Source organism: Tachyglossus aculeatus, chromosome 6, assembly GCF_015852505.1.
Source record: "Tachyglossus aculeatus isolate mTacAcu1 chromosome 6, mTacAcu1.pri, whole genome shotgun sequence".
Lineage (NCBI taxonomy): Eukaryota > Metazoa > Chordata > Mammalia > Monotremata > Tachyglossidae > Tachyglossus > Tachyglossus aculeatus.
In genome coordinates, this window is record NC_052071.1 from 36,124,073 (window position 1) to 36,143,232 (window position 19,160).

At 51.4% G+C, this 19,160-nt stretch overlaps 1 protein-coding gene across 1 annotated transcript in view; it reads right to left on the bottom strand.

The window, feature by feature from the left end:
• Positions 1 to 1,517: 1,517 nt before the first annotated feature.
• Positions 1,518 to 19,160, bottom strand: part of PRICKLE3 (prickle planar cell polarity protein 3) — an 18,945-nt gene continuing 1,302 nt past the window's right edge. Inside the window, exons 2-9 of the mRNA XM_038747721.1 lie at positions 14,112 to 14,197; positions 10,915 to 11,098; positions 8,388 to 8,501; positions 7,558 to 7,695; positions 4,643 to 4,846; positions 4,357 to 4,543; positions 1,892 to 2,344; positions 1,518 to 1,728 (exon numbers count right to left, since the gene is read on the bottom strand). Of these exons, the coding sequence (XP_038603649.1) occupies positions 1,547 to 1,728; positions 1,892 to 2,344; positions 4,357 to 4,543; positions 4,643 to 4,846; positions 7,558 to 7,695; positions 8,388 to 8,501; positions 10,915 to 11,098; positions 14,112 to 14,197 (1,548 nt within the window). The 3' untranslated portion in view covers positions 1,518 to 1,546. The remainder of the gene's footprint in view (positions 1,729 to 1,891; positions 2,345 to 4,356; positions 4,544 to 4,642; positions 4,847 to 7,557; positions 7,696 to 8,387; positions 8,502 to 10,914; positions 11,099 to 14,111; positions 14,198 to 19,160) is intronic.

Consider the following 19,160-nt stretch of genomic DNA (forward strand, 5'->3'; position numbering starts at 1 on the left):
GACCGCGGTCAAGCTTCTTTCCTCTGCTGAGCGAGGAGCCGCCCGAAGGAGTCTGCCCAGTTCCGCCCCGTCCGAGGCCTACCCCTAAACTCAGGACCGACCCTCCCTTTCCCCCCTGTTGTTGGGCAGGGACCGTCTCTATCTGTTGCCGATTTGTACTTCCCAAGCGCTTAGTACAGTGCTCTGCACATAGTCAGCGCTCAATAAATACGAATGAATGGAGGCCTGTCCCTAATCCCAGGACTCTCCCCCCAGACCTGAGCTCACCCCCGGTCTAATAATAATAATAATAACAACAACAATTAGGGCTGCCCCTAAACTCAGGACCCTCTCCCCAGACCTGAGCTCACCCCCGGGGTAATAATAATAATAATCAATAACAACTAGGGCTGCCCTAAACCCAGGACCCTTCCCCCCAAGACCTGAGCTTACCCCTGGGGTAATAATAATAATGATAATGATAATAATCAATAACAATTAGGCCTGCCCCTAAACCCAGGTCCCTCCCCCCAGACCTGAACTCACCCCTGGGTGATAATAATAATCAATAACAATTAGGGCTGCACTAAACCCATGACCCTCCCCCTGCAGACCTGAGCTCACCCCCGGGCTAATAATAATAATAATAATAATCAATAACAATTAGGGCTGCCCCTAAACCCAGGACCCTCCCCCCACCCCAGGCCTGAGCTCACTCCCAGGGTAATAATAATGATGGTATTTGCTAAGCACTTACTATGTGCAAAGCACTGTTCTAAGCGCTGGGGAGGTTACAGGGTGATCAGGTTGTCCCCGGGGGGCTCACGGTTTTAATCCCCATTTTACAGATGGGGTAACTGAAGTGCAGAGACGTTAAGTGACTTGCCCGAAGTCACACAGCTGACAGTTGGCAGAGCCAGGAATTGAACCCATGACCTCTGACTCCAAAGTCCGTGCTCTTTCCACTGAGCCACGCTGCTTCTCCAATAATAATAATTAGGGCTGCCCTAAACCCAAGATCCTCCTCCCAGGCCTGAGCCCACCCCCGGGGTGATCACCAGAGAAGCAGCATGGTTCAGTGGAAAGAGTGCGAGTTTGGGAGTCAGAGGTCATGGGTTCTAATCCCGGCTCTGCCACTTATCAGCTGTGTGACTTTGGGCAAGTCACCTCACTTCCCTGGGCCTCAGTTCCCTCATCTGGAAAATGGGGATTAAAGACTGTGAGCCCCACGTGGGACAACCTGACGACCTTGTATCTCCCCCGGCGCTTAGAACAGTGCTCGGCACATAGTAAGCGCTTAACAAATACCATTATCGTCATTCTCTGGGCCTCAGTTACCTCATCATCAGGGATGAAGACTGTGAGCCGCCCGTGGGACAACCTGATGACCCTTAGAACAGTCCTTGGCACATAGTAAGCGCTTAACAAATACCAAAATTATTATCATCATCATCGTCAATAGCAATTAGGGTCGTGGGGTGGGGGCGGCGTGGGCACAGAGGAGCCACCCGTTTTTTAGAAATGTTAAATTAGCCGTTTAATGAAAAGCGTGGGGGCCTCGCGGGGCTCAGGCCATGGTGCAGCTCTTCTGGCGGGCCCGGGCCCGGCCTTGCCCCTGCCCCTGCCCCTGCCCCTTCTCCTGGGCGGGCGCCGGGCGCAGGGACGGGGGCAGCGGGATCGGCTCGCCCAAAAAGTAGCCCTCCTCGCCCGAGTCCGAGGAGGACGACGACGAAGACGAAGAAGAGGAATGCCAATCACGGTGCGGGCAGGACCGGCGGCGGTGGCGGTGGCGGTGGCGGCGACGGTGACGGGGGGGCGGGGGGCTGCGGGGCGGCCTCGGGGGGGACCCCGGGGGGCTGCGGACCCCGGCCCCAGCCCCACTGGGGGACACGAGCGGGTCCCGGAAGCTGACCCGGGGGGGCGGCCTGGCGGGCGAAGGGCCCAGGGCCGGGGGCGTCGGGGGTCGGGCCCGGCCCCTCTCCGCTCCTCAGCTCCAGCTCCGGCAGGGAGCGGCGGTGGGGTCCGCCGCGCTGGAACGGGGGGCCGGGGGCCCCTCGACGCTGGGCCCAGCAGGGCCGGCCAGCAGGGCCACCCTCCGCCCCGCCCAGGGACCCTGAGCGGGCCCGGGGCCGGGGGTCCGGTTGGGCGTCCGGCTGGGGGTCCCGGGGGCCTTGCAGGGCCGAGTCGGCCGAGTCGGAGGCTCCGGGCTCGTGGCCTAGGCCGCAGGCGCGGGAGCAGAAGATCTGCCCCTGCTTGGGCAGGAAGGGCAGGCCCAGGAGCGGGCGGCCGCAGCGGCTGCAGCTGAAGCAGCGGGCAGAGGCGTGCCAGTGCTGGCCTTCGTACGTCATCTGGCCCTGGTCGATGCCTGAGGGGGCACGGATCGCTGCGGACAACCGGGTCGCCCCCCGATCCCCCCATCTACAACCACAAAGCCCCTTAACAGACCCTCTCTCTCTGACTGGTCCTTCCCAAGCGCTCAGTCCAGTGCTCTGCACACCGTCAGCGCTCAATCAATACGATGGAATGAAGGAATACGGCTTGGGAGAGAGAGGTCGTGGGTTCTAATCCCCGCTTCGCCGCTTGTCAGCTGGGTGGCTTTGGGCAAGTCGCTTCTCCGGGCCTCGGCTCCCTCGTTTGTAAAACGGGGATGAAGACTGTGAGCCCCCCGCCGTGGGACAACCTGATCACCTTGTATCTACCCCAGCGCTTAGAACAGTGCTCGGCATATAGTAAGCGCTTAACAAATACCACTGTCGTCATTCTCTGGGCCTCGGTTACCTCATCTATAAAATGGGGATGAAGACTGTGAGCCCCTCGTGGGACAACCTGATGATCTTGTATCTACCCCAGTGCTTAGAACAGTGCTTGGCACATAGTAAGCACTTAAATACCATTATCGTCATTCTCTGGGCCTCGGTTACCTCATCTATAAAACGGGGATGAAGACTGTGAGCCCCCCGTGGGACAACCTGATCACCTTGTATCTACCCCAGCGCTTAGAACAGTGCTCGGCATATAGTAAGCGCTTAACAAATACCACTGTCGTCATTCTCTGGGCCTCGGTTACCTCATCTATAAAATGGGGATGAAGACTGTGAGGCCCTCGTGGGACAACCTGATGATCTTGTATCTACCCCAGTGCTTAGAACAGTGCTTGGCACATAGTAAGCACTTAAATACCATTATCGTCATTCTCTGGGCCTCGGTTACCTCATCTATAAAACGGGGATGAAGACTGTGAGCCCCCCGTGGGACAACCTGATCACCTTGTATCTACCCCAGCGCTTAGAATAGTGCTTGGCACATAGTAAGCGCTTAACAAATGCCATTATCATCACTCTCTAGGCCTCGGTTACCGCATCCGTAAAATGGGGATCAAGACCGTGAGCCCCAAGTGGGACAACCTGATCACCTTGTATCTATCCCGGCGCTTAGAACAGTGCTTGGCACATAGTAAGCGCTTAACATCTGCCAACATTATTATTATTATTATGAGGTCACTGAGGCACAGAGAAGTGAAGGGACTTGCTCAAGGTCACTCAGCAGACAAGTGGCAGAGTCAGAACTCCGAGCCCGCTGTTGGGTAGGGACCGTCTCTATATGTTGCCAGCTTGGGCTTCCCAGGTGCTTAGTACAGTGCTCTGCACACAGTAAGCGCTCAATAAATACGATTGAATGAATGAATGAATGAATGAATGAATGAATGAACTCAGGTCCTCTGCCCAATCAGCCTGGCGGGCATTCAGCCTGCTGGCCCCAAGAGACACCCCTTCTCTCCACCCCTTCACTGGCACCTGGCCGGCCTATCAATCAATCAATCAATCAATCGTATTTATTGAGCACTTACTGTGTGCAGATGTTTGTGCATATTTGTTACTCTACTTATTTATTTTACTTGTACATATCTATTCTATTTATTTTATTTTGTTAGTATGGTTTTGTTCTCTGTCTCCCCCTTTTAGACTGTGAGCCCACTGTTGGGTAGGGACTGTCTCTATATGTTGCCAACTTGTACTTCCCAAGCGCTTAGTCCAGTGCTCTGCACACAGTAAGCGCTCAATAAATACGACTGATTGATTGACTGATTGCAGCGCACTGTGCTAAGCGCTTGGGAAGTCCGAGTTGGCAACATAGACAGTCCCTACCCAACAGTGGGCTCACAGTCTAAAAGGGGGAGACAGAGAACAAAACCAAGCGTACTAACAAAATAAAAGAAATAGAATAGATATGGCTCCTGGCGACGGCTCCCGGGGCGGGACGAAATGGGGCGAAGCCGAGACGAGGGCAAGCGTCGTGAGGGGGGCGCCGGGCGGCCCACGGGGGAGGAACGGGACGGTCTGTGGGGGGGTGGCGGCGGGGTCCGGGTGGGTGTCTTACCTATGTGTTCCCCGCAGCTGTCGCAGTACTCCGCGTGCCGCGCCTCGTAGCAGGCGCAGCAGTGCGGGCGGCTCTCCCGCATGATGTAGCGCTGCCCGCCCAGCGCCTCTTCGCACTCGAAGCAGCAGAAGTGACGCATGTGCCAGTGGCGGCCCTCGGCCTCCGTGCACTCGGCCGCGAAGATGATCTACGGGGCGGCACCGGTGGGTCCCGGCCTCCTCCCGCCGCCCCTCGCTGCCCACCGCCCGCCCCGGCCGGCCTTCTCCCACCACCGCCCGGGCCTCACCTCGTCGCAGGCCTGGCAGCGCGGCTTGAGGCGCTCGGCGTGGTGGCGGCCGCAGTAGATCTTGCCCCCCTGGTAGAAGTAGATGAGGTCCACGAGCAGCTCCTGGCAGCTGCTGCACACGAAGCACTGGGGATGCCAGCAAGCCCCGTGCCCTGCCCGGCTGGCGAACACGGCGATGTCCCCGCCTCGGATCTGCTTCCCGCACTGAGGGGAGAAGGGAAGGCTCAGAACGGAACCGGACGGCGCTCCCTCCCCTCTGGGAGAAGAGGTGGCGGGGAAGGGTCCGGGGCCAGGTGGAAATCCAGATGCCCAAACTCCCAGCCTCTCCGCTCCGGGCAGGGAGGTGAAAAGGAGCAGGGCTGGCCCCTAGCAGTGCACTGGAATGGTAGAGATTCATTCATTCATTCAATCGTATTTATTGAGCACTTACTGTGTGCAGAGCACTGTACTGAGCGCTTACTGTGTGCAGAGCACTGCACTAAGCACTTGGGAAGTAATAATAATAATGGTATTTGTTAAGCGCTTACTATGTGCACAGCACTGTTCTAAGCACTGGGGGGATACAAGGTGATCAGGTTGTCCCACTGGGGGCTCACAGTCTTAATCCCCATTTTACAGATGAGGGAAGTGAGGCACAGAGAAGTTAAGTGACTTGCCCAAAGTCACACAGCCGACAACTGGTGGAGCCGGGATTTGAACCCATGACCTCTGACTCCAAAGCCCGGGCCCTTTCCATCGAGCCACGCTGCTTCTCAAGTACAAGTTGGGCTTGGGAAATACAAGTTGGGATGCAGCTTCCGGTCAGTTCGGCTTTTAGGGCCATGGGTGACCTGCTAATTCATTCATTCATTCATTCAATCGTATTTATTGAGCGCTCACTGTGTGCAGAGCACTGTACTAAGCGCTTGGGAACTACAAGTAGGCAACATCTAGAGAAGGTCCCTACCCAACAATGCGCTCACAGTCTAGAAGGGGTAGACAGGCAACAAAACAAAATATGTGGACAGGTGTAATTCATTCAATCATATTTATTCATTCATTCATTCATTCAATTGTATTTATTGAGCACTTACTGTGTGCACAGCACTGTGCTAAGCGCTTGGGAAGTACAAGTTGGCAACATATAGAGACGGTCCCTACCCAATTGTGGGCTCACAGTCTAGAAGGAGGAGACAGACAACAAAACAAAACATGTGGACAGGTGTAATGGTCTACTGGACCACAGTCCTCTGGACTGGGAGCTTGTTGTGGGCTGGGAATGTGTTTGATGTTATATTATATTCTCCCCAGCACTTAGGACTGTGCTTTGCACACAGTAAACGCTCAATAAATATGATTAATGATAATAATAATGGCATTTATTAAGCGCTTACTATGTGCAAAGCACTGTTCTAAGCGCTGGGGAGGTTCCAAGGTGATCAGGTTGTCCCACGGTGGGCTCACAGTCTTAATCCCCATTTCCCAGATGAGGGAACTGAGGCCCAGAGAAGTGAAGTGACTTGCCCAAAGTCACTCAGCTGACAAGTGGCGGAGCTGGGATTTGAACCCATGACCTCCGCTTCCAAAGCCCGGGCTCTTTCCACTGAGCCACGCTGCTTCTCTCCCCTCACCAACAGCTGGCTATTCTTGAGACGTGGGGGGGAGACTAATGGATCCAGCCAAATAATAATAATAATGATGATGAGGGTATTTATTACGCGCTTACTACGTGCAAAGCACTGTCCAAATAGGCCTCTTATATGCCACGTACCCTGCTGGCATATGAGGGCAGCTCAGCAAGGACGAGGATGGGTCTGGAGGGGACTTGTGAAACTCCTCCCGAGGAAATAAAACCGATTTGCTTAGAGATGCTATTGTCACTCCATGGCCAAGATTGAGGGGATGGGAAAGGGGCACATGAGGCTGTTACTGAGTCCCGTGAAAGCGGTCGACCAACTTGACGCTCACTGGACTCTCTCCCCGGGGGTCCCCAACCTGCCGCACACGCACTCCTATGTGTGCTGCCACAAACGGTAGGCATTAGTGGGCAAATCACGGGCGTACGATTTGAATTTGCCCAGGCCACTTCGGCACGAAACGCTTAGTACAGTGCTCCGCTCAAGGTAAGTGCTCAAAAAAACACCATTGATTGACACAGGGAAGGGGACCATCCAGCTCCGGTACTCAGTCTCCATTTGGCGAGCTAGAATGCTCAGAGAAAACCTAAGAAGTTATCGACGTGCACCCTATAATAATAATAATGTTGGGTAGGGACTGTCTCTATATGTTGCCAACTTGCACTTCCCAAGCGCTTAGTACAGTGCTCTGCACACAGTAAGTGCTCAATAAATATGATTGATTGATTGATTGATTAAGCGCTTACTATGTGCCAAGCACTGTTCTAAGCACTGGGGAGGTTACAAGGTGATCAGGTTGTCCCACGTGGGGCTCACAGTCTACACCCTCATTTTACAGATGAGGTAACTGAGGCCCAGAGAAGTGAAGTGACTTGCCCAAAGTCACACAGCTGACAAGTGGCTTAGCCGGGATTTGAACCCATGACCTCTGACTCCAAAGCCCGGGCTCTTTCCACTGAGCCACGCTGCTTCTCTTACCCTAATGTTTAGGATGCAGTGGCTCCATTTCCTACCGGCCCCCCTCCTCAGACTGCGCCTGCCAGCATCCCTCCCGTCCTTCCAGCGTCGCCCACTGTTGGGTAGGGACCATCTCTATACGTTGCCAACTTGTACTTCCCAAGCGCTTAGTACAGCGCTCTGCACACAGTAAGCGCTCAATAAATACGATTGATTGATCCTCCACTCCAAGAAGAGCTCTTCAGATCGTCCCTCTGGCACTCGCCCGCTTTGCCCATCCATAAGACCACCCCCATCTCCCGCCCCTCCATTCCCGAATGGTCTCTTTCCTGCGCGCCTCACCTGCTCACAGATGGCCCCAGTGATGGTGACGGGGAAGAGTCGGACTGTGCCTCGGCCCAGATTTTCTCTCTTCCTCTGCTGGCTGAAGAGCCGCAGTTCCCGCTTCTCCTCCTCCTCCAAAGAGTTGCAGTACTGGGCCTGGAAATGCGGGGAGTGGGGTTGCGGGAACGGCGGTGAAAGTAAGGCGGGAGCGGGAAAAGCGTTAGTGCCTGGACCGGTTTGAACCGTTTCAAAATGGCTGTTTTTTTTTTTCCCTCCCTTTGGACTCCTCGGGGGCTGGGGGGTGAGGAACAAATCAATCAATCAATCAATCGTATTTATTGAGCGCTTACTGTGTGCAGAGCACTGGACTAAGCGCTTGGGAAGTACAAGTTGGCAACATATAGAGACAGTCCCTACCCAACAGTGGGCTCACAGTCTAAAAGGGGGAGACAGAAACTCGGCCCGGATGTGAGCCCCAGTCAAGGCCCCGTGGGAACCCCGGGCTGCATTCATTCATACATTCGATCGTATTTATTGAGCGCTTACTGTGGGCAGAGCACTGTACTAAGCGCTTGGGAAGTACAAGTCGGCAACATAGAGAGACGGTCCCTACCCAACAACGGGCTCCCAGTCTAGAAGGATTCCGATTTCTCGCCCCTCTTATTTCCCCCGGGGTTGGGATCTTTGGCCCTCCTTCTAGAGCCTTGAAAGAAGTTGGAAACGGAAATCCGTCCATCAGCGGACGGCTGACTTCCTCGAGCCTGGGGGCTCCTGGGCCCTGCCGTGGGGGAAACCGAGCCTCCAGTGGCTGACACAAATACCCGAGATCGGGGAGCAGGCATCCTCACCTCACTGTCATGTGGGGGCAGCTGATGCAGCAGCTGTTTGATGCGGTATTTCTCCCCGGGGCTGTTCACGTAGGGCACCTTGTCCTCGGGGAGGCAGCTGAAGAACTGGTACACCTGTGATGGGGCAAACCAATCGTAAGGCAGGGGAGGCGAGAGCCCGCTGGAGCTCACCAACAGCCCGGGTCACTCCCCAGGGTGTGACCACGGAGGTATCCCCAACAGTTCATTTGGGCACATCAGTTCTGCTCCTTGTTGCTGGCATGTCAGCCCGTCGGATGCCACCCTTTCCTTCTCTGGAAATGGACAGAGACGGTAGCCCACCCTGGATGCCCCCCGCCAACTCTCGGAGAGACCCTCACAGCAGTTGTGGTTCCAAACTGAGGTTCCCTTCCCTCCCTCCTCAGCCCATATCCTGGGTTTGCCAACCCAGCAAGGGACCCAAACTCGGCACCTCTTCTATGACAGATGTGCCCCTTCCCTCCCCAGAGGCTAGCCTGGACCCCAAGTTTGGTCCTGCTTCATAGCAGGAGCAACAATCACAGCAGCAAGGGCCTGGATTCCCAGCCTCCAGCCCAGGTTTGTTCTTGCAGTGGAGACCCTTGACCTGTTAGACCCCAGTCCTGTTCCCCGGGAGGCCGGAGCGCTCCAAGGACGCAGGACTGGAGCCGGAACCGGAGCCAGGTGCAGGCCAACCCTTTTCCTCCTGCTCTCCACATCTGTCCTTCTCTGCCTCTCCTTTCCAGCTGTGGTTGTGAGCGTTGGACCGTGCCGAGAGGAGCCAGAAATTCCACTCCTCTAGCCACAGAACCCTGCTGCTCTGACTGTATTTCTCATTCTTTCACGTTGGGCTTGTTTTACTGTTTCATCTTTCCTTATTTGTCACCCCGCCCTTCTCCCCACTTTCTTAGATTGTGAGCCATTTGGGGACCATGTCTATTTCCTCATCCAGGTATTTTGTCTTAGTTCTTAGTATAGTGATCTGCACACAGCGAACACTAACTCTATACTGTTACTACGACAATTACTGTTGTGGTTCCAGTCTGACTGTTTGCAAGACCTGCGGTTTGGTCTCTGGCTCTGTCACGGTGACTCCCTGCATCGCTGGATGATTTTCTTCCCTACCTTTAATTATTCTCTGGAATGCACCCTCCACACCTTTTTTTATGGTGTTTGTTAGGTGCTCACTTTGGGTCAAGCACTCTTCTAAGCACTGGGGTAGATACATGACAAGCGCTTAGTACAGTACAGGCTGTGCGACTTTGGGCAAGTCACTTCACTTCTCTGGGCCTCAGTGACCTCATCTGTAAAATGGGGATGAAGACTGTGAGCCCCATGCGGGACAATCTGATCACCTTGTATCCCTCCCCAGTGCTTAGAACAGGGTAGGGACCGTCTCTATATGTTGCCAACTTGTACTTCCCAAGTGCTTAGTACAGTGCTCTGCACACAGTAAGCGCTCAATAAATATGATTGAATGAATGAATGAATGCTTTGCACATAGTAAGCGCTTAACAAATACCATCATTATTTTTACTCTGCACACAGTAAGCGCTCAATAAATATGACTGAATGAATGACAATCAGGTTGGACACAGTTCCCTGTCCCACGTGAGGCTCACAGTTTAAGTCAGAGGGAGGAGGATTTTATCCCCATTTTATAGCTGAGGAAACAGGCACAGAGAAGTTAAGTGATTTGCCCAGTCACACAGCAGACAGGTGGCAGAGCCAGGGTTAGAACTCAGGGCCTCAGATTCCCAGGTCCACGTGCTTTTTTTTAATGATATTTGTTTAGTGTTTTATGATATTTGTTACAAGTGTTTAGTAGGTGGCAGGCATGTACTTGGCATTGGGGTAGATACAAAATAATCAGGTTGGACGCAGTCCTTGTCCCACATGGAGCTCACAGCTTTAATCCCCATTTTGCAGGCGAGCTATCTGAGGCACAGAGAAGTTAAACAACTTGCCCAGAGTCACAGAGCAGACCAGGGGCAGAGCTGGGATTAGAATAGAGATTCTCTAACTCCTAGGACCGGACTCTTTCTACCCAGGCCCTAATGACTCCTCTGTCAATGTCCCCCTACTTCTCAAAGCTGCTGAGAAGCAGCGTGGCTCAGTGGAAAGAGCCTGGGCTTGGGAGTCAGAGGTCATGGGTTCTAATCCCGGCTCTGCCACTTGTCTGCTGTGCGACCTTGGGGAAGTCACTTGGCTTTTCTAGGCCTCACCTGGAAAATGGGGATGAAGACTGGGAGCCCCACGTGGGGCAACCTAATTACCTTGTATCTTCCCCAGTGCTTAGAACAGTGCTTGGCACATAGTAAGCGCTTAACGAATACCATCATCATCACTATTTGGGAGAGGTGGCCAATTAGAAGGGCGGAACAGTATGATACGAGGTGCCGATGGCCAGGGCGCTGTGGCCCCAGCTGGATTGCCTTGAGTCTCCCACCTGAAAGGGATGCTTAGGGCCTGCTCTCCCCGCACCCCCCTAAAAGTGGGGGTGGCCAGTCCAGGACCCCGGGCCCGGTACCTGCTCCGGCTTGAGGCCCGGGGGCACCCAGGCGTACTCCTCCGAGGCACAGCCCGAGTCGTCGTCGGAGATGGAGTGGCGCTGGAAGTCCGAGATGAGCCGGCACATCATGCGCTCCAGGTCCACGGGCAGGCCGCTCACCGCGTGGTCTCCCCGGGGACACTTGCAGTGCTGGCAGATCTTCCTGGGGACGGGGTGGCCAGACAGGTCAGGACTCGGTCCCCAAAGTCCGACACAGAGGAGGAGGCCGGGGCTCCCGGGGGAGGCTGGATTGACTCGCTGCAGGCCAGGTTGGCTGACAGAGGGCCCAGGGGCAGGTAATTGGGGGGCCCTTCTGGGGCGTGGGGAAGAGGGGGGTCCTACTGCTGTTTTAGGGGGAGAGGGGAGGGGGAAGACAGGCGAGAACTCAAAGCTTATGCCCTCAGGGTCAACCAGGCTGGGGTGGCACCAGCAGGAAATAGAGATGGGAGCAGAGAGGTAGGGACCCAGGAAGAGTATGTAAGCTTGGCCTCGGCCCTGACCCTAAAAGCAAGACAAATGCGGATGGTATCTTCTAGACTGTGAGCCCGCTGCTGGGTAAGGGACCGTCTCTATATGTTACCAACTTGGACTTCCCAAGCGCTTAGTACAGAGCTCTGCACACAGTAAGAGCTCAGTAAGTATGATTGAATGAATGAATGAATTTGTTCCGGGTTCACTACGGGTCAAGCGCTGGAATCGATACAAGACGATGGGTCAGACACAGTACCTGTTGCATAACCTAAATAGGAGATGATGTATTAATCATCATAATAATAATAATAATCAATCAATCGTATTTATTGAGCGCTTACTGTGTGCAGAGCACTGTACTAAGCGCTTGGGAAGGACAAGCTGGCAACATATAGAGACAGTCCCTACCCAACAGTGGGCTCAGCCAGTGAGCAGCTGAGTCTGTCTGGGGGCAGTGGCCAGAGGTTGTATTGTCCACCAGCATAATAAGAATAATAATAATGATGGCATTTATTAAGTTTTTACTATGTGCAAAGCACTGTTCTAAGCGCTGGGGAGGTTACAAGGTGATCAGGTTGTCCCACGGGGGGGGGGGCTCGTAGTCTTAATCCCCATTTTACAGATGAAGGAACTGAGGCACGGAGAAGTGAAGTGACTTACCCAAAGCCACACAACTGACAATTGGCGGAGCCGGGATTTGAACCCTTGACCTCTGACTCCAAAGTCCGGGCTCTTTCCACTGAGCCACACTGCTTCTCCACAAGGCTCAAAGGAAAGCTCAAAGCATGGCTCAAAGGAAAGCGCACGGGCTTGAGAGGCAGAGGTCATGGGTTCAAATCCCGGCTCTGCCAATTATCAGCCGTGTGATTTTGGGCAAGTTGCTTCACTTCTCTGGGCCTTGGTTATCTCATCTGTAAAACGGGGATGAAGACCGCGAGCCCCACGTAGGACAGTCTGCTCACCTTGTATTCTCCCCAGCGCTTAGAACAGTGCTTGGCACATAGTAAGCGCTTAACAAATGCCATCATCATCATCATCACCAGAGCTAGGAAAAGCGGAGACGGGGGAGAGTATAGTCACCTCCTTCTCTTTCCCCAGGCGGAGCCCGGATAAAGAAGTGTTACTTGCCTTAGATAGGAAGAAAAAGAAAAGCAAGTAGAGCAAAGTTTTTTAACCAGTTCGTGGCAGGTCTCCAAGAAAGTGGCACCCCCCCCCCCCCCCCCCACCATTGCTGAAGGAGCATTCATTCATTTAATCGTATTTACTGACCGCTTACTCTGTACTAAGCTCTTGGGAAGGCCAAATCGGCAACAAATTCATTCATTCATTCATTCAATCGTATTTATTCATTCAATCGTATTTCAATCGGTTCATTCATTCATTCATTCAAGCGTATTTATTGAGCGCTTACTTTGTGCAGAGCACTGGACTAAGCACTTGGGAAGTCCAAGTTGGCAACATCTAGAGACGGTCCCTACCCAACAGCGGGCTCACAGTCTAGAAGGGGGAGACAGATAACAAAACAAAACATATTAACAAAATAAAATAAATAGAATAAATATGTACAAGTAAAATAGAGTAATAAATATGTACAAACATATATACATATACATAATACATATATATGTATAGGTATATATGCGTATATATACATATGTATACATATACATATACATAATAATAATAATAATGGCATTTATTAAGCACTTACTATGTGCAAATCACTGTTCTAAGTGCTGGGGAGGATACAAGAGGATCAGGTTGTCCCATGGGGGGCTCACAGTCTTAATCCCCATTTGACAGATGAGGGAACTGAGGCCCAGAGAAGTGAAGTGACTTGCCCAAAGTCACACAGCTGACAATTGGTGGGGCTGGGGTTTTGAATGCATGACCTCTGACTCCAAAGCCTGGGCTCTTTCCACTGAGCCATGCTGCTTCATATATGTATACACATACATGCATACATGTGCATGCAAACATATACATGCACATGCACATGCATACATACACATACATACATGCACATACATACACATACACACATGCATATGCATACATTTATGTATATATGCACACAGACACATATATACACTCACACATATGCATATACATGCACATATATACATGCATACATACACACATGCATGCATGTATAGGCATGCATGTACATGCACACATACACACATGTGCACATATATACACATGCATGCATGTACATGCCTACACACACGTACATATACATGCATGCATATATGCACACACACATGCATGCATGCATATGCATACATATACAAGCATATACACATGCACATATATGCACACATGCATGTATATGTATGCTCACGTATACATGCACACATATATGCACGCACATATACACATGTATATGTATACATATACATGTATGCATATACACATACGTGCACACACATATACATGTGTATAGATACATATATACACATATAAATGCCATTATAATATTCATTCATTCATTCAATCGTATCTATTGAGTGATTACTGTGTGCAGAGCACTGGACTAAGCGCTTGGGAAGTCCAAGTTGGCAACATATAGGGACGGGCCCTACCCAACAGCGGGCTCACAGTCTAGAGGTGCTCCCTCGCCCCCGACGGCTGGTGGTGGGCAAGGAGAAAGAAGGGGGTGACGAGGAGGGGAGGCTGGGCAGGGGGGGAAAAGGGGGGGTCACCTCCAGCCGTGCAGCAGGAATCCGGGGCACTGCTCCCCGCAGGCGTTGCATGGCTGCCCTCGGTCCGGATCCTCGGCCTCCGCCGCCTGCCAAGGGAAAGCGGAGCCCCCGTCCCATCCCATCCCATCCCATCCCATCCCATTCCATCCCGTCCCATCCCATCCCATCCCACCCCATCCCATCCCAGGGGCACCATCCCATCCCATCCCATCCCATCCCATTCCATCCCGTCCCATCCCATCCCATCCCACCCCATCCCATCCCATCCCATCCCACCCCATCCCATCCCATCCCATCCCACCCCATCCCATCGGCACGGCCCAGCCCTCCTTCATGTCACCTCCCGGGTCCGTCCCGAGGGACAAAGGGGCGACGCTCACTCGGGAAAGTGTACCAATAATCAATCAATCGTATTTATTGAGCGCTTACTGTGTGCAGAGCACTGGACTATGCGCTTGGGAAGTCCAAGTTGGCAACATAGAGAGATGGTCCCTACCCAACAGTGGGCTCACAGTCTAGAAAATAATAATCATAATATGAATAAGAATGATGGTGTTTGCTAAGCGCTTACGACGTGCCAAGTGCTGATTGCCTTGGATCCACCCCAGCGCTTAAAATAATAATAATTATCGTTTGTTAATAACAATGATACCGATAATGACGGCATGCGTTAAGCGCTTATGATGTGCCAAGCACTGTTCTAAGCGCTGGGGGACCCCCTGGTTACCTTGTAGCTACCCTAGCGCTAATGATCGTTTGTTAATAACAATAATAATAACGATGGCATGTGTTAAGTGCTTACGATGTGCCAAGCACTGTTCTAAGCGCTGGGGGACCCCCTGGTTACCTCGTATCTACCCTAGCGCTTAAAATAATAATATTAATTATTGTTTGTTAATAACAATAGAGAAGCAGCGTGGCTCAGTGGGAAGAGCCCGGGGCTTTGGAGTCAGAGGCCATGGGTTCAAATCCCGGCTCTGCCACTTGTCAGCTGTGTGACTTTGGGCAAGTCACTTCACTTCTCTGGGCCTCAGTTACCTCATCTGTAAAATGGGGATTAAGACTGTGAGCCCCACGTGGGACAACCTGTTCACCTTGTAATCTCCCCAGCGCTTAGAACAGTGCTTTGCATGTAGTAAGCACTTAATAAATGCCATTATTATTATTATTATTAACAATACTAATAATGATGGCATGTGTTAAGCGCTTACAACGTGCCAAGCACTGTTCTAAGCGCTGGGGGACCCGCTGGTTACCTTGTATCTACCTTACCACTTAAAATAACAATAATAATAATGATGATCGTTTGTTAATAACAATAATAATAATTATGGCACGTGTTAAGTGCTTACGACGTGCCAAGCACTGTTCTAAGCGCTGGGGGACCCCCTGGTTACCTTGTATCTACCCTAGCGCTGAAAATAATAATAATAATGATCGTTTGTTAATAACACTAGTAATAATGATGGCATGTGTTAAGCGCTTACGACATGCCAAGCACTGTTCTAAGCGCTGGGGGACCCCCTGATTACCTTGTATCTACCCTAGCGCTTAAAATAACAATAATAATAATGACAGTTTGTTAATAACAATACTTATAATGATGGCATGTGTTAAGCGCTTACTACGTGCCAAGTACTGTTCTAAGCGCTGGGGGACCCCCTGGTTACCTTGTATCTACCCTAGCGCTTAAAATAATAATATTAATTATTGTTTGTTAATAACAATAGTAATAATGATGTCATTTGGTAAGCGCTTACTACGTGCCAAGCTGGGGGACCCCCTGGTTACCTTGTATCTACCCTAGCGCTGAAAATAATAATAATAATGATCGTTTGTTAATAACACTAGTAATAATGATGGCATGTGTTAAGCGCTTACGACGTGCCAAGCACTGTTCTAAGCGCTGGGGGACCCCCTGATTACCTTGTATCTACCCTAGCTCTTAAAATAACAATAATAATAATGATCGTTTGTTAATAACAATAATAATAATGATGGCATGTGTTAAGCACTTACGACGTGCCAAGTACTGTTCTAAGCGCTGGGGGACCCCCTGATTACCTTGTATCTACCTTACCGCTTAAAATAACAATAATAATAATGATGATCGTTTGTTAATAAGAATACTAATAATGATGGCATGGGTTAAGCGCTTACGATGTGCCAAGCACTGTTCTAAGCACTGGGGGACCCCCTGATTACCTTGTATCTACCTTACTGCTTAAAATAACAATAATAATAATGATGATCGTTTGTTAATAAGAATACTAATAATGATGGCATGGGTTAAGCGCTTACGACGTGCCAAGCACTGTTCTAAGCGCTGGGGGACCCCCTGATTACCTTGTATCTACCCTAGCGCTTAAAATAACAATAATAATAATGTTCATTTGTTAATAACAATACTTATAATGATGGCATGGGTTAAGCGCTTACTAAGTGCCAAGCACTGTTCTAAGCGCAGGGTGTCCCCCTGGTTACCTTGTATCTACCTTACCGCTTAAAATAACAATAATAATAATGATGATCGTTTGTTAATAAGAATACTAATAATGATGGCATGTGTTAAGCACTTACGACGTGCCAAGCACTGTTCTAAGCGCTGGGGGACCCCCTGATTACCTTGTACCTACCTTACCGCTTAAAATAACAATAATAATAATGATCGTTTCTTAATAACAGTAGTAATAATGATGGCATTTGGTAAGCGCTTACTACGTGCCAAGCACTGTTCTAAGCGCTGGGGGACACCCTGGTTACCTTGTATCTACCTTACTGCTTAAAATAACAATAATAATAATGATCGTTTGTTAATAACAATACTAATAATGATGGCATGTGTTAAGCGCTTACTACATGCCAAGCACTGTTCTAAGCGCTGGGGGACCCCCTGATTACCTTGTATCTACCCTAGCTCTTAAAATAACAATAATAATAATGTTCATTTGTTAATAACAATAATAATAATGATGGCATGGGTTAAGCGCTTACGACGTGCCAAGCACTGTCCTAAGCGCTGGGGGACCCCCTGGTTACCTTGTATCTACCTTACCGCTTAAAATAACAATAATAATAATTATCGTTTGTTAATAGCAATAATAATAACGGCATTTGGTAAGTGCTTACTACGTGGCAAGCACTGTTCTAAGCGCTGTGGGAAACCCTGATTACCTTGTATCTACCCTAGCACTTAAAATAATAATAATAATGATTGTTTGTTAATAACAATACTAATAATGATGGCATGTGTTAAGCGCTTACTACGTGCCAAGCACTGTTCTAAGCGCCGGGGAGGATCCAAGGGGATCAGGTTGTCCCACGTGGGGCTCCCAGTCTTCATCCCCATCTTTCCAGGTGAGGTCACTGAGGCCCAGAGAAGTGACTTGCCCAAGGTCACACGGCGGACAAGGCGGGATTAGAACCCACGACCTCTGTTGCCGCTGCTTCGTCCAGACGAGGCTGGCACGGATGGTCCCTCCGCCTCTCCCCGCGGTGGCCTGGCACGGGGGCACGGGACGCCCCCGACCTCAAAGTTGGACCGATTCGCCCACCAATGGTACTTACTGAGCGCTCGCTGGGTGCAGAGCACTGTACTGAGCGCTTGGAAAGTACAATTCAGCAACAAATAGGGGGCACGGGGGGCGGAGGGGGTGGGAGGCCCCCGACCTCAAAGTTGGACCGATTCGCCCACCACCCCGTCAGTCAATGGTATTTATTGAGCGCTCGCTGGGGGCCGCGCACTGTACTGAGCGCTTGGAAAGTATAATTCAGCATCAATGGTATTTACTGAGCGCTCGCTGGGTGCAGAACACTGTACTAAGCGCCTGGAAAGTACAATTCAGCAACAAAAAGGGGTGGGACGCCCCCGACCTCAAAGTTGGACCGATTCGCCCACCACCCCGTCAATGGTATTTACTGAGCGCTCGCTGGGGGCAGAGCACTGGACTGAGCGCTTGGAAAGTACAATTCAGCATCAATGGTATTTACTGAGCGCTCGCTGAGGTGCAGAGCACTGTACTGAGCGCTTGGAAAGCACAATTCAGCATCAATGGTATTTACTGAGTGCTCGCTGGGTGCAAGCACTGTACTGAGCGCTTGGAAAGTACAATTCAGCATCAATGGTATTTACTGAGTGCTCGCTGGGTGCAGAGCACTGTACTGAGCGCTTGGAAAGTACAATTCAGCATCAATGGTATTTACTGATCGCTCGCTGAGGTGCAGAGCACTATACTGAGCGCTTGGAAAGTACAATTGAGCAACACATAGGGGCACGGAGGGGAAAAGGGGTGGGACGCTCCCGACCTCAAAGTTGGACCGATTCGCCCACCACCCCGTCAGTCAATGGTATTTACTGAGCGCTCGCTGGTCACAGAGCACTGTACTGAACGCTTGGAAAGTACAATTCAGCATCAATGGTATTTACTGAGCGCTCGCTGGGTGCAGAGCACTGTACTAAGCGCTTGGAAAGTACAATTCAGCATCAATGGTATTTACTGAGCGCTCGCTGGGTGCAGGGCACTGTACTGAGCGCTTGGAGAGTACAATTCAGCAACAAATAGGGGCACCGGGGGGCAGAGAGGGTGGGACGCCCCCGACCTCAAAGTTGGACCGATTCGCCCACCACCCCGCGTCAGTCAATGGTACTTACTGAGCGCTCGCCGGGCGCCGAGCACTGTACTGAGCGCTTGGAAAGTACAATTCAGCATCAATGGTATTTACTGAGCGCTCGCTGGGTGCAGAACACTGTACTAAGCGCTTGGAAAGTACAATTCAGCATCAATGGTATTAACTGAGCGCTCGCTGGGTGCAGGGCACTGTACTGAGCGCTTGGAGAGTACAACTCAGCAACAAATAGGGGCACGGTGGGGAAAAGGGGTGGGATGCTCCCGACCTCAAAGTTGGACCGATTCGCCCACCACCCCGTCAATCAATGGTATTTACTGAGCGCTCGCTGGGTGCAGAGCACTGTACTGAGCGCTTGGAAAGTACAACTCAGCAACAAATAGGGGCACGGGGGGCGGAGGGGGTGGGAGGCCCCCGACCTCA